Source organism: Poecilia reticulata, linkage group LG20 (genome assembly GCF_000633615.1).
Source record: "Poecilia reticulata strain Guanapo linkage group LG20, Guppy_female_1.0+MT, whole genome shotgun sequence".
NCBI lineage: Eukaryota > Metazoa > Chordata > Actinopteri > Cyprinodontiformes > Poeciliidae > Poecilia > Poecilia reticulata.
This window is the reverse complement of record NC_024350.1, coordinates 13,487,618-13,502,116: the sequence shown is the minus strand read 5'-3', so window position 1 is coordinate 13,502,116 and position 14,499 is coordinate 13,487,618. Positions and strand designations below refer to the sequence as shown.

General features: G+C 38.7%; 2 protein-coding genes across 3 annotated transcripts in view; both read left to right on the top strand.

Moving 5' to 3' along the window:
* The window catches only part of kcnb2b (potassium voltage-gated channel subfamily B member 2b), a 105,054-nt gene extending 91,408 nt beyond the window's left edge, over positions 1–13,646 (top strand). For both annotated transcript variants that reach the window (XM_008396376.2, XM_008396375.2), the window contains exon 3: positions 6,744–13,646. In XM_008396376.2, coding sequence (XP_008394598.1) covers positions 6,744–8,675 — 1,932 coding nt within the window. In that variant the 3' untranslated portion in view covers positions 8,676–13,646. The remainder of the gene's footprint in view (positions 1–6,743) is intronic.
* An 84-nt stretch (positions 13,647–13,730) lies between these two features.
* The window catches only part of terf1 (telomeric repeat binding factor (NIMA-interacting) 1), a 4,670-nt gene continuing 3,901 nt past the window's right edge, over positions 13,731–14,499 (top strand). The window contains exon 1 of the mRNA XM_008396377.2: positions 13,731–14,270. Coding sequence (XP_008394599.1) covers positions 14,087–14,270 — 184 coding nt within the window. The 5' untranslated portion in view covers positions 13,731–14,086. The remainder of the gene's footprint in view (positions 14,271–14,499) is intronic.

Here is a 14,499-nt window from a genome sequence, read left to right as displayed (position 1 = left end):
TATATATAGTTGGTCACCTGTCAAGATTGATCTGCCTTAAAGCAAATGGTCCCAACCACAATTTATCTACTTGTCTCTAGTATCATACATGTAAGCAACAAACCAACATTTCTTTTTATTATATAAAAACTTTCTTGAGAGTCGTGGAAGGATTTTAAAGAGGATTTTGGAAAGAATGTGAATAATGCGTATTTTGCATGTTGTATTTTATCAGATAGAGTTATCAGATAAGATTTTCTTTTTTTCTTTTTTAATTAGCAAAAATGCTAAAAGGTTAACATCATAAATGCATCAAATTTTTTTATTATTCTCTGTTTACACCTGCCATGTTGCTGCTAAAACAAACTGCCTCTGCTCTGTAGTAGTTGAAGGTGCATGTATCCTGTAAGCAGATGAGAAGTGCTTATTGATCAGGGCTCCTCATATGCTGTCAACCCACTCGACCATTTTAATTTGAGCTGCTGAATGATTCTCACACTCGGTCTAAAACATTAGTCAAATCCGTCTGGTTTGTGTTAACATTTAGCAAAGATAATATTGAAGCACCAGAAAGGATTTGTGCTTTGGTCAACAAACCATGTCAAACTGGTTGCTTTGCACAGTTTTGAGCCTCTTCCCCAAACACACACCATGGAGACAGACCCTCAAACTTCAATCACATCATGACAATGCTGCTAACTACGGTTCCCAAGTGCATACTATAATCTATTTGACGGATGGCAAAATAAATGGCAAGTGACAGAGTATTGTGAATCTGTGTTATGCTACGACAGATGGGTTACATCCTCAGCAATTACTGACAGCGCTGCTGTTAAAGGTACAAAATTGGCTCAATAATTTACTTGAGATAAGAATTAATTGTCTTGCACCTTACTCCCCCTGGAGTCTCCAAAGATAGTGCAGCAGATGGATCCTGCAATGGCTTCATTTGATTTGAGTGTTTCATTTCAAACTCTCTGGGACAAGCTAACATTAATATTGTTCCAGTTTTTACGTGGATGGTTTTTAGCCAATTTTGTCCAGTTCTTTATGAAGCCAATTATTTTATCCACTGGCTATCAGCTTTACAATTGAGAACTAAATTGCAATGGCTGTGGCATCTTTTCAAACCTCTGTGAAGCTCAGAGAATCTGCTAAATAAAATTGTTGATGGCAACTTGATACAACCACCCAGTTCTGTTTCCCTCGCTTTCTTACCATGTGTGTAAGTATGGAAAGAAGCCACAGTAAAGGCCCTTGACCAGCAGAATCTTGACATGGTGGAACAAAAAGACAGGGAGCTCTTCCCCTCTTTGTCACTGATTAATATCGGCTCACTTTAAGGGATAAATGCAAGTGGATACTCAAACTATCCATGCTTTGTAAACCTTGTTTTAAGAATGAGTCGGGTTCCTGAAGAAAATGACGTATTTGCACAGTGTTATCAGTAATTGGCTTAGATTAGACATGGGATTCATACCTTGCTATTTTTGGATGCTTTGAAACTTTTTCCACACTGTTGAGCCAATGAAGATGCACTGCTTAGACTTTTTAAGGCCAATGACATCTTCTGAATTGTAATGGTGGAACATCACAAACTCTATAAATTAACATGTTATTGTAAATGGCCTGTACTTGTACATTGAAGCTACAGCTGCCCTGGGTCAATATTTCTACTACAAAAAATAAATAAATAAAGCTAATAAGTAATAAGAAACTACATATCAAGTATTTTGAACATTTCCTGATAGCTTAGTCTGCTTTTTAGGATTGCTTACCCACTTCGATGGAGACAGACTGAAGTGACGGACATTTATTCCCACAATTTAAATCAATTCAATCTGTTATTGCATATAATGCTGCCAAAAAACTAACAGAAATTATGTCATATCTTTGTGTAAACTTAGGGTGCTAATAAAACAAGTAAACTTAGCAAATATTGACTTTGTCAGGATGAAATGTGCAGGTTCTTTAAAACAGGTAGTTCCAAATTCAACATAGATTATCCCCATTTATTATTACCGCCTCTAATAACATGTTTGTTTTGATGAGTTGGATTATTTGCTGATTTGTTGATGAATGGAAATTTTAGACTTCATGTCCAAGTTGTACATCATGAGAAAATAATTAATTTTGTTTAGTTAGCAGAAAATTACTAATCGTGCTGTGCATGGTTTGACGATGCCATCACACTGAAAGAGATAGTCTCAGAAGTAATGAAAGACCACAGAGGTCCTGGGATCAATCTTCATTAGCATAGCCATAATCACTCGGATTGATTCTCCAGCAAAAACAATTATCATACCTGAAGAATGAGTCGATTTGTCCAGTACAAACTGAAGACTCAAGTGCCCAGAGGGGAGAGCGTGGACCTTCAGAGGTGGATCATGGTCCGTAAGATGTCTGACAATGGGTATAGCATCTATAGGGGCTCTTTGCTCAGCTTCCAGAATTTGATGAGTACACAATCGATTACATTCCCAGAGGTGGCAGATGGACCATCGGTGTGATGCAGTTTATTTTTTGTCTCACGACTTTTCCCTCATCCTGGCAGGGAAGACAATACGAGAAGTGAATTGTAAAGGCGACCACTGCGCTGCCACTAATGACAGGACGCTTATAGAGGAATTAGTGCTGCTGTCAACCTCGTCTTTGAAGAGGAAGGAGAGGAATGACACTTGCCATTTGAAGATTCGTGGCTAGAGATGACAGGTGGTTGAAAAGGTTGTGAAGAGACTCTCCAGAGGGCTCTTAACACAGCGACTCTTGCGTGTTTTCCCTTCCAGATCACTACACTTCCTCTTAACACTTTGTAAGAAGCTGAGGGATAGTAGTACTAACAGCATCATGAAGACGGCGTATGGTGATGGTGGCTAAATCAGATCTACTCCTTATCCAGTACATGTGGAAATGTTTCATTCTTATATTATTCTTAATTATTTAATTCTGATACTCTGAAATGAAAGTGGAAGGAATTTTAGGGTGTGAATAAACAGTTTTGTGCTTTTCTTTTGCAAGGACAGTCCTGGCGTTCTCTTTAGCTGTTCTAATCTAAACTACAGAGCTTACATCAGAGGATATTTACGGTATTTGGTAGAATTTTGTAGTCACAGTACAGATGCAAACAATGTTTTTTAGGTTTTGCTTTAAAAATTATTTTGGAAAGGTTTTTCCTGCCATGTCACACTTGTCTCCTAATTTGATTACATTACATTTGTGGTTGCAACATGACAAAATTCACAATTTTGCAAGGGACTTTTTCAAACAGAAGATCTGAGCCGCCTCTCCACTGTTTGAGATATATGTCTTTTACAAAACGCTCAAGAGTAAAAGAGTAAAGTATTAAGGGAAGTCATCAGATTGTTGCGTAAAACTAAGCCACGTGACTTAAAAAAAATAAAAAATCTCCCTCTCTGTGCCCATCTGTCTTCTGCCTCATATTTTAAATCTCAACGTAACCCAGCTCTCCGTGCAAAGCAGTCTGTGCTGCGGTGCAGTAGGTGGAGAGGAAGTGCAGCGGCTAAAGTGGTCATGGACAATTAAGGCACGGCGCACACAACCTAATCATCTGAGAACATTTCCATTCCGCCTAAGCCAATCAGGTCTCATGACCAGCCTGTCCCCGACCTGACTGTGACTTTTCCCTCTCACCGTGAGAGGAACATTTCAGAGACGGAGTGGGAAAGAGACTTTAATCTGAGTTACGTCTTTATTAGAGAAAAGTAAGCATGAAGAATTAATTTAGGGTGATCCCTTGGTTCTAGATTAAGCAGTTAGTGGAAAACACAACAGAGCTGCATAGAGATCAAAAAGTTGTTTTACACTTTGAACTCCTGGCAAGAGAATAACGCCACAGATTATGAAGTTCAATCAAATATCTAATATCTTCCTCCGTCTCCTCTCTAGTTCACCTCTCATCCTGCAGGTCACCCTCAGGCCAAGTGACTTTGCTGGTCTCGTTTTTTTTTTTTAATCCACCACGCACGCCATTTGATGCTATTCTTAACGCTGCAGCACATGCAAATCAAGGGGTGGAGGGGTGGGAAGGAGACTGAGTAATTGATCCTCTTAACTACTCCCACTCAGTTACAGCACAGGTTAATGCAAGTCACCTCAGGACTGTTCATCCCCACGCTCCAGCGGCAATTGGCATATCGGTGAGGAAAAGGGGTGCATGTCTGTGACAGATGAGTCCCTATAGGCGGCCCACACCTGGTCATACTGCGCTTTTAAGTGTCCCCTGTGAAGCTTTTATTAGTAGAGATCATAAAGGCAAGCTGGTCTCTCTGAAATGAGAGTGCTTTAATATACTGCAAAGCCTGTCATACATTATGTGAAAAAATCTGCATTGTGAGCATGTATGATTTTACCCAGAATGTTTCCTGCTTGTGTTTTTTTTCCTTCTTCTCCGTATTTAGAAACACCCATGAAGGCCATCTGAGTAACTTGGCAACCAGGCATGAGCACATAACGAGCTTGCCAAAAAGTTTCAGGGGGATGTGGACGTGATCCGTGTCCTTACCATGACTCCACTTTTTTTTTTTTCTTCAGCTCTGTGCCAGCACTGCCTGGTTTGTCTCTCTTAGCTGCTAATTGGTTTAACCTAATCAGGACCAGCGTTTAGTGATAACACTTCCTCTGCTGAGCCATCATGCTGGCTTTTCTACACAGTGCCTTGCGAAAGCTATTCGTACACCTGAACTTAATGCAGCCAGAAATCTTGTGATGTTTTCTGACTCTGCAAAAAGGGACAGAACATTTCTCTCAAAATCCTGGCAACTATCTATGCAAAATAATAGAGATAAGCACTTAATATTTAGACAGATTTATTTGGCCGTGGAATGCTTTTACATTTCTATTATTGCTAAATAATATTTAGTGGCACCCAAATAAAGATGGTTGAATATACATATTCAAGTTAATTTATGGTTTTTAAATGTCATAAATCTGTATGCCATTTTTTTATATAATTTTCACACTTAGGGGGCTTCTATGGTTTTGATCTATCACATAAATTTTCCAGTGAAATAAAGCTGATGACTGCGGTTGTCATGCAGTAACATGTCTAAAAAGATTAAGGTGTATGAGTACTTTTTTAAGTAATTGAATTTTTTATTCTTTACTTCATTGGAGAGAAGGAATTTACCATTCTTGGTTCATTTCACTGGATAATTGATATGTCTTAGAAATGTCTGTTTCTGAAACATCCTAAAATCCTTAAGCTTCCACTTATATTAGAATTTCATAGTAGCTAATTTAATGAATTCTCAAAGGAGATTATATAATTGTCTCAAGAGTTCTGAGCATAAATGTATGTAGGATCATCTGTGTGGTCTCCAGCTAAATGTGGTTTGTGATTTGTATTCAGGGTGACATGACTGAGGCTCTTCAATCTCTCTCCATTAGACTTTAATAGGTTTTATATTGCACAGGTCACAGAGGACTTTGCACAAAAGCATGCAAATTTTTCCATGTGGTGGATTTTAGTAGAAGTTATACTGCAGCGCTTCCCTTACTGTCGGATGGAAACTATTCACCTTTGGGGGTCGGGACGGAGAGACTGGCAGAGATGAGTTAAGAGAAAAACGGACATCAACTAATCCCTGTGGCTTGGCAAGTAGTCGGGTATAAAGCAGAGCTCTGGATGAAAAATTCAGCTCTTCTCATATGATGTGACATTCAAAAGCAATCCTCCTCCCATCGCTTGATTGCTCATTTTATATATCTCAAACACTAGACAAGACATCTGAGGCCAGCTTTAATCAATCGCTGTCAATAAATCCCGGTATAGATAAGTGCTGCCACTTAATCTCGCCCCATGCCGACCTCTAGGCCTGATATTCTTAGCTCTTACAACTGAGGCCACAATGACAAATGGTTGTCTGATAAGTGATCTCAGATGTGAAGTGTGCAATTTCTTTTTTAAAATTGAAACAAGAAACATTACTGTGACCAGCAGGAGTTTAAAAGATTATTGTGGGTTTATTCTACCGTCTCAAACAAAATTTCTTTGGATAGACGTAGAAATGATAATATTGCCCACTGTCAAAGTAGGGTGACTACAAAGATGCATTAGTGGATATGAACTTGTACTGTCTATTTCTTGGCCATGTACTGACTATGCAGCAGTTTGCATTGAACAGGATGACATCTTATTCGTTATTTGACAATTTCAAAGTGTCTTTTAATATTTATCTTACAGTCTTCTCTAAGGAATTGTGCTTATGTGCATTAAGGCATTTTCATTTAATCATGAGTCATAATTTGTCATATTTTATAATCAGCAGTGGGAACGCAGGTGGATCAGAACCAAAATAAATAAATCAAAATAGACTAACAGAGTTATCAGATACAATTAAAGCTTTTAGGGCGATAGGTTGAGATTTTTGTATGTATAATGGGTTTTTCATCTGTATTCAGGAACTCCTCCAAGGTGTCTTTCAAGCAAAGACACACTCCATTACATTCAAATCATTCACTCTTAAGACATTCAAGCTTTCTTTATGCAGCTCCCCCCACCCCCCTGTCTATTAATGCAAAGCAGATTCCTCTGATTATGAATGCTATTGTGATCTGCCAACTGAGTCATAAAGTGTTGACTGTGAGAAATAAAGTCAAACACTGCAGAGCTATTTTGACTGATTAACAGATTAACCGAGTTTGATGTGTTTATTGCTTTAATCTTCTTTAATGTATCCTCTTTTTGTAAGAATTTGGCAATTGGACTTATTTACATTTCGTCTTGTTTTCCTCTCTCATTTCAGATTCTCGCCATAATATCAATCCTCTTTATCGTCCTGTCCACCATCGCCTTGTCTCTCAACACCTTACCAGAGCTCCAGGTCACGGACGAGTTTGGTCAAGCCAATGATAACCCTCAGCTGGCCCATGTGGAGGCTGTTTGCATCGCGTGGTTCACCATGGAGTACCTCCTACGCTTCCTGTCCTCTCCGAACAAGTGGAAGTTCTTTAAAGGCCCACTGAATGTCATTGATCTGCTGGCCATCCTGCCCTACTATGTCACCATCTTCCTAACAGAATCCAACAAGAGTGTGCTACAGTTCCAAAATGTGCGCCGTGTAGTACAAATATTCAGAATCATGAGAATATTGAGAATCTTGAAGTTGGCCAGACACTCTACAGGGCTCCAGTCTCTAGGGTTCACTTTGAGAAGGAGCTACAATGAACTTGGCTTGCTCATATTATTTCTTGCTATGGGCATCATGATATTTTCCAGTTTGGTGTTCTTTGCTGAGAAAGATGAAGATGCCACCAAATTCACAAGTATTCCTGCCTCGTTCTGGTGGGCCACCATTACAATGACTACTGTGGGCTACGGGGATATTTACCCACAGACTTTACTTGGAAAGATCGTTGGAGGACTCTGCTGTATTGCAGGGGTGCTAGTCATTGCCCTACCAATCCCTATCATTGTCAACAACTTCTCAGAATTTTATAAGGAGCAGAAGAGGCAAGAGAAAGCCATCAAGAGGAGGGAGGCATTGGAGAGAGCTAAGAGGAACGGCAGCATCGTATCAATGAACCTTAAAGATGCCTTTGCTCGTAGTATGGAAATATTGGATGTGGTGGTAGAGAAAGGTGATGACAAAACTTCCCTGGACAATCACCTTACACCAAACCGTTTGGGTAGCTCCACCAGGCACGCCACTTCCGAGAGCAGTCTCCGATCTCCAGACAAACGAAACCCAGAGTTAGGACCTCAAAGCTCACCCCATGGTATAACCATCACCACCACTGGAAGTCAGCATCGGATAAGTAGGACCCCACAGCACCTTAGCGTTCAGAAACTGGAGGAAATGTACAACCAGATGACCAAGTCTCAATCCTTCACAAATCTGAACACCACAAGTTCCATGAGCACTCTGAGCACAACTATGACTGTCCCTGGATCTCCAAAGAAATCTCTCAGCCCTGACTCTACGTTAAAGGAAGAGGTGCTACTTGAAATGAGGGAAGTCAGGGATTCTTTGAAAGACAATGTAGCCAGCTGTCCAGCAGAGTGCATAAACCAGGGTTTCAACCAGGCTGGTGATGATGATGGGTTATATGAGATCAGACAACCCACAATTCCACCGTTTTTGAATTTTAGCCACTTGAGGTGTACTGGTAATGACTTCTATGAGTCTCACAACCCATGCGACGGATCAGATTTACATACAGAGGAAGGCAAACGCTTCAACAGTGCTGTGGAGATAACCCAAAGCTCTCCATCTGAAAATAATCCTCCAAAAATAACAGGGTTGAAGAGTAACTTCAACAAATCCTCCAATGACGGTCCTATTACTCCGCCTAGCACCACCTCTCCTGGGGACATTAGCTCAAGTGTCCTGGGAGACGAGTCCCCAACGGGAGAGACGTCACCACTTATTCCCAGTTCAGAAGAGCTTATCCCAGTCACAACAGAGGGCCCCTGCAGCTTCTCCCCTAAGAAACTATTGGTAGACACCCCACCTGGTGATGAAGATCAATCCACAGACAACCATGAGGAGAAGCAACTCATGGAGGAGGCTGGCGCTGCAGTTGCACCCTTGTCACCTAAAACAGCAGCACAAAATTGCTCCCAAGGCAACAATCCAGGTGGACACAAAGTAGAAAATCACATATTTACATCATCTGACATTCACCTGATACCTGGAGATGGCAGCCTCTCTCCAACCTGTGAAACAAGCATGTGAGCAGCAGGGAAAGCTAGACCTAAAACAACCTCAGCCCTGGCATGTGGGAGAGCAGCAGAAAAAGGCTTGGTGCAGTCTGACAGAAAGATACTTTTGCATGGCATGACAAGTTCTCTTTTACTTGTGTTGTTGTGTATTGCTGAATCAGAAACTGCGGTTCTTTGTGCAGTTTTGAGAGTGACGCTGGAATAAACAGTGAGCTCAAAGAGACAAAAAAGAGGCTCTGGAGGTACCGGGAATTTGTCATCTAATGCAGACACAAGTTCTCCCAACGTAAAAAAAAAAAAAAAAATCCTCTTTTTTTCTTGCAAGGGAATTGCACAGACTTATCTGTACAAAGCATGCATTTAAACAAAGACGGATATTTTATGGTGCTTAGTTTGCTGAAAGCACTCCACTGTAAATACAACAACATTCAAGGCAATGACAATGCACAGGACAGCAAAGGACAGAAGGTACAAACAATTTGTAATGTGAAAAAGGATGGGGTGAATTGAATCAACAGCCATGAGAGTGGGTGTTGGCATCGTAGCGATCTATATTAAAAAAAACAAAAACATATCATTACCTGATGTGGAAATGCAAAGTGTTCCCATGATGAACCCTGTAATGTTTTTCTTTTTTCTTTTCTCTTAGTGCAATTGATGTTTCAACCTGTAATACTGACATTATTGCTTTGGGTTTTTATAGCACCTTTTCAACTTTTAGTTTTGTAATCATCCAGATATCCAGTCTCTACATTCAAAACACCTCTATTCACTTAAAGCACATAACACCTATACTGCAGATGCCAAATAATGTATATAACCAGTAAAACTGGAAACACAGAAAATATTTTTAATGCAGGATCATCAGTAGGGGACCAGTTTTAGATTCTGTCCTAATCACTTCTAAGAATTTTATTCACTCTCTGACAACAGATTATACACATCTTTAAGTAGACTTAAGAAACAATAGAATGTAAATTTTGTAGGATTAGACGTCACAAAATAAAAGAGTTCATATGAGAATATTTCAGAAGAAATGTCAATAATACAGATAAATGCTTAAATATTAATAGAGATGCATTAGAAAATTGGCTGTTGACTGAAACCCCATTATTTTTAACTTTTAAATCTCTTTTGAGTAGTGAATACCTCATACCAAGTGCTACTGGGATCAAGGAAAAGAGCACTATTTGGTGTTAAAGCTGTAATTGGAAAATAAGTCAAAGAAAGCAAATAGATAAAGGAAGCTCTTTAAAAAAAACAACTGTATTCTCTGTGATTTGTCCAGAGATGGCGACGATTCATTTAGGTTGCTGCAAGGGAGCGAGAGAGAGTTAAACTTCAGCAGATAACAGAAAGATTGAACAGAGTACCTAGGGGTGCTCTGTTTTATTGTTTGAACTTTCAGCCTGTCTGTCATGGAACAATTGATTTAGAAAAGTTGGCAGTTTTTCAAAACTAAAAATGTTCATTACCCAGGGAATACGCACAGAATATGGTTGTTTTATAAATGCTAACTGCACTAGTCACTAATCTAAAGACAACTTAAAATGTCATTTCCACAATCCTTTTGGCTTTGCTTTAAAATAATTGTAAAACCCTGCTTTGTTGTGACTGCTCTCTCACATAGCAGTGGGCCGTTGCCTCTGCTTCAAAAATAAAATTAAAATTAAAAAAACAATGACTGACAGTAGGAAAGCTAGAAAAGTATATTTTGACTGCTCTTCTTATATCATCTTGTAATATAGTTCTTATATAGAGAAATCAGAATCAGCTAAAATTGGTGTATGGGCAGGTCAAAAACCAGAGTTTGGAAGTTGACAACATATTTCCGAGGATTGCATCACTAAATATTAGCATTTATGCCAATTTTGTTGGATATTGACTATAACATAAAGCAACAGTATTCTTCCTAATACCAATGGACCAAATTAAGCACACTTACATGCTTTTATCTATCTCAGCTGCATCATATCATCTATTAAAAACATCTTGTATAACTAGAGTTGTATTTGTTGCTTATGGTTCGTTTATCTCCATTGAGTACATTGTCTTACCTCCCCTGCATCCTAATGTCTCCTGCAACTTTACCTGATCCAGCTGATGGGTTTATGCCATTTTTTTCCCCTCATTATTTATTTGTGGTGTTTTAGACTGTAATTTATTATGTTTTTCAGTCAAACTTAAACCCAACGGAGTTCTCTATTCTCTCTTTTTGTCTCTTGTCTTCTCACGATTGTTTTACACTGACTGAAAATATCTGTTGATGTTGCCTTTGATTGCTTTTTTTTTTTTTTTTGCTTTTTGCTAGAAACGTATACATTGTCTCAATGTGTCTGCATGAGTGAGTTTGAGCCGCACAAAGCTGAATTGCAGTGAGAGGAAGGACATGGGTGAGTTGTTAGTTTTATTTTTGATTTCCTATTTATGATCACCATGTCTTTGTTTTTTGGTTGGGTTTTTTTTCACAGAAAGTTGTGGAATGTGCAATACCGCATACTGCAATCTATGCAGGCCAAGAATTGTGGCACTTTATTTTCTGTCAATGGGAATTTGTATGTGTACAGGCAGAAATGACCTGTGTTTTTCAAATGTTTTATCTTTAATACGGTGGTGAAACACTGCTGCAGCTACCAGAATCTATCAAAACAATGCAAATGGGAATTAAAGTTTTGATTTTATATTATACACATAAATTGCTGTCACATGCACCTTAATGCCAGGTATCAACGCACCTCAAATTTGAATATTTGTGGGTAGATGGATCCAAATTGACCACCAGGGCCTTTTCTATAGCTGTTCAAATAATAATAACCTGATCTAATTTTAGTCGCCACAAGCAGTATTTTGTGTTTTTTGTGAATTAAGAATGATTCTATTTTTTCTAAACCAAAAAACAACAGAGCATGACCACAATTTCCTGCCATATGGTGGTTGAAATGATGCCCACCTTTTCATAAGACCTCTGTTTATGAGAAGGCAGCAAGTCATTTGCTTTGTTCATATAGCACTGTACAGAAAATTCTAATTTTATAGGAGAAATCAGGTCTTTATGTAACAGATACAAGTAATGTTATTGAGTTCTCAGGTTTTCTATAAATCTCTGATGTTCTCATTGGATAAATGATTTGTTGTTTGTGTTGTTTTCTTTTTCTTTTTAACAACTAGTGTCAAACTCTCTATTTCTGTACTTTTTCAAAGCCGTTGTTAAATTAATGTCAATGTCCTGGCTGCTATATAACGGAGCCACAATATGTATCCCTCGCCATGGATAATTCTGTGCAGCACATTCAATATTCATCTCCATTAGCCTTCGGTGATGAGCAAAGGAGTGACAATGAGGGTCTATAGCCATCCATCTGATTGCAGTGCCTTGCAAAAGTGCATATATCTTTTGAATTTTTTTCAAAATGTTTTTAAGATTACAGCCACAAACCTCAATATATTTATCTATAAAATCCAATGATTAAATGCTGTCCACCTGTGTGTGATTCAGTCTTGGTATAAGTCCAACAATTCTATAAAGACCTCAAAGGTTTATTAAGATAACACTAGCAAACAAACTGCCTCATGAAGACCAAGGAACAAAGCATATAGGTCAGGGTGAGAAGCTTAAAGCAAACTTGGTTTCATAAAAGCAATATTCCAAAGCTTTGCGAGCTTAGAAATGTTCATGGCGCACTATTCAACCCATTATCATAAAACAGAAAGAGCAAGACACAGTTAGGCAAAGAGACCATTAATCAGAGAAGGATCCGAGGGTCCCATGGTAAATCTGGAGGAACCGCAGAGATCCATTTTTATCACTTTTGTGAACTGTAAGTCACTCTCCTTCCGCTTTACCTTCATGCAACACTTTGTGTTGCTACATAAAATTCACCTAAAACATATTGCAGTTTGTGGTTGTAATGTGCTTCAATGTGAAAAGATTCAAGGAGTGTGAGTACTTTTGCAGTGCACTGTAGGTTGTCTACTGCTCCATTCTCTACAGCTTTACAGACTTTGGCCACCTGGTGTGACTCGGCAAAGGCAATCATCGGGTTAAAGAAAAGCCTTGTAGAGGAAGCAAAAGTGTCGAGTTAAATGTTTTTGAAAACCGTTTTTTTTTTTTTTTTTTTTTTTTTTTTGCATATGCTTTTTTTTTTTTTTTTACCTGTATGCCCAACGTAGCATAATTTGACTCAGTATTCAGAGATTTGCAACACCTCATGGAGTCATCTTTGTGAAATGAATGATGCATCATTGGAGACTTGGATGTTTCTGGTTCCCTCCGATGTCAAATCCAGGGTGAGTGTTGGTTGTTTTTGTTGTTTTCTTTTATGAATGAAGGTCTGATGAAAACCCTCATGTTGAAGCTCCTTAATTCTGTACCTATGCTTTTTTTTCCCCCCTTTCATCTCTTGTTCGTGGTAATCATGTGTCTGTGTTAGCCCTGAATAATCCTTCATTATAACAGAGTAGAGAAACAAAGGGAGTTGGATTGATCGGTTATAGTGGAATAAAATTTCTGTGGAAAGGAATTCTGCAGGCTGACAGCGAAAAGACCATGCTCTGTCTTAGTGTCTCATAACAGCACATTGATTAGTGATGCTGTACAGAGTGGAAATGATGTCTTTATTTTCTCTGAGAGAATGTTTATTGTCTGTGTCGATCACTTGTGCTTACCAAGCCGTTCTCCCCAAAAATGCATAAAGCAACATTGTTTTGTTCTTATGTATGTGTATATTATGCCTCTTACATTATAATTTTTTTTATTTGTTTTTCTCCGTTCAGCTTTGAGATGACATTATCATTAGACATATTCTGAGCTACAGACTGTTTCTGTACAAAGTGACATCTTTGTATGCATGTTGTAGTCCAAGCAATTATGTGACCATAGAACAGTTTGTTATGGGACATGTTTGTCAACATTTCTGTAGAGCATTGTTCCCCATTACATCTACTAGCATTATGCAGAATAACAAATAAATGTGTATATATCTTATGTGTTTCGTGTCTGCTTTTCTGCATCTAAGCAGATGTTTGTGCACTGTATCTGCATATTAGGGATTGTTGCATCATTATACTGATACCAGATATTTACATACACTATAAAAATATGCATGACCTTTTTCCTTACTATCTTTAATTAAACGAAACTAAATGTTCTTGTTTTAGGTCCGCTGGATTACCACAGTTGTTTTTGGACAGCATTTTCTGTTGCTTTCTTCAAGTTTACACACACTACAATTTGTGTACTTAGGCTAAAACAATTTGAGAAAGCTGAGATGTCATGACTTTATAAGAAACGAATATGTAGCATAGTGCTGTTACTCATCCCAAACGCCAGAGGTCGCTGTAGTACTTTGTGTTCAGTTGTTTCGGCTCATAAATGAGCGCGCGCGGAAACTCCTCTACGAAAGTGAAGACAAAAAATAAACAACAATGGAGTGTGAACTTAAACAGGTACTCGCCTCAGAGTCATCCAGTACAGATAATAGTGTCAGCTTTCCTCGTGTTACCGCCGTAGCCTCAGGATGGATGCTGGACTTCATGTTTGTGAGTTTATGTCGAAGCTTCAAAGAAGGAAACTTTGATGCATTTAACGAAACTCTGTCAGTTTTTGAAGGTGAGTAATCCAACAAAGTGACCGATAATCCAGTGGAAAGTAGTTAGCTACGTGACAGCGCTCTGCTTGCACCAAGTCGGAAGATTTTAGGACAGCTTCCTAGATTTCTACGTTACTTTTGAAGCGATTTCTGACTTTTTGAGACGACTTCACTCTTGGGAGTACTATTTTTCCGCTGCGCGAAGAAACCGGAATAAGATTTACTATTATTAGTATCTTTATATATATA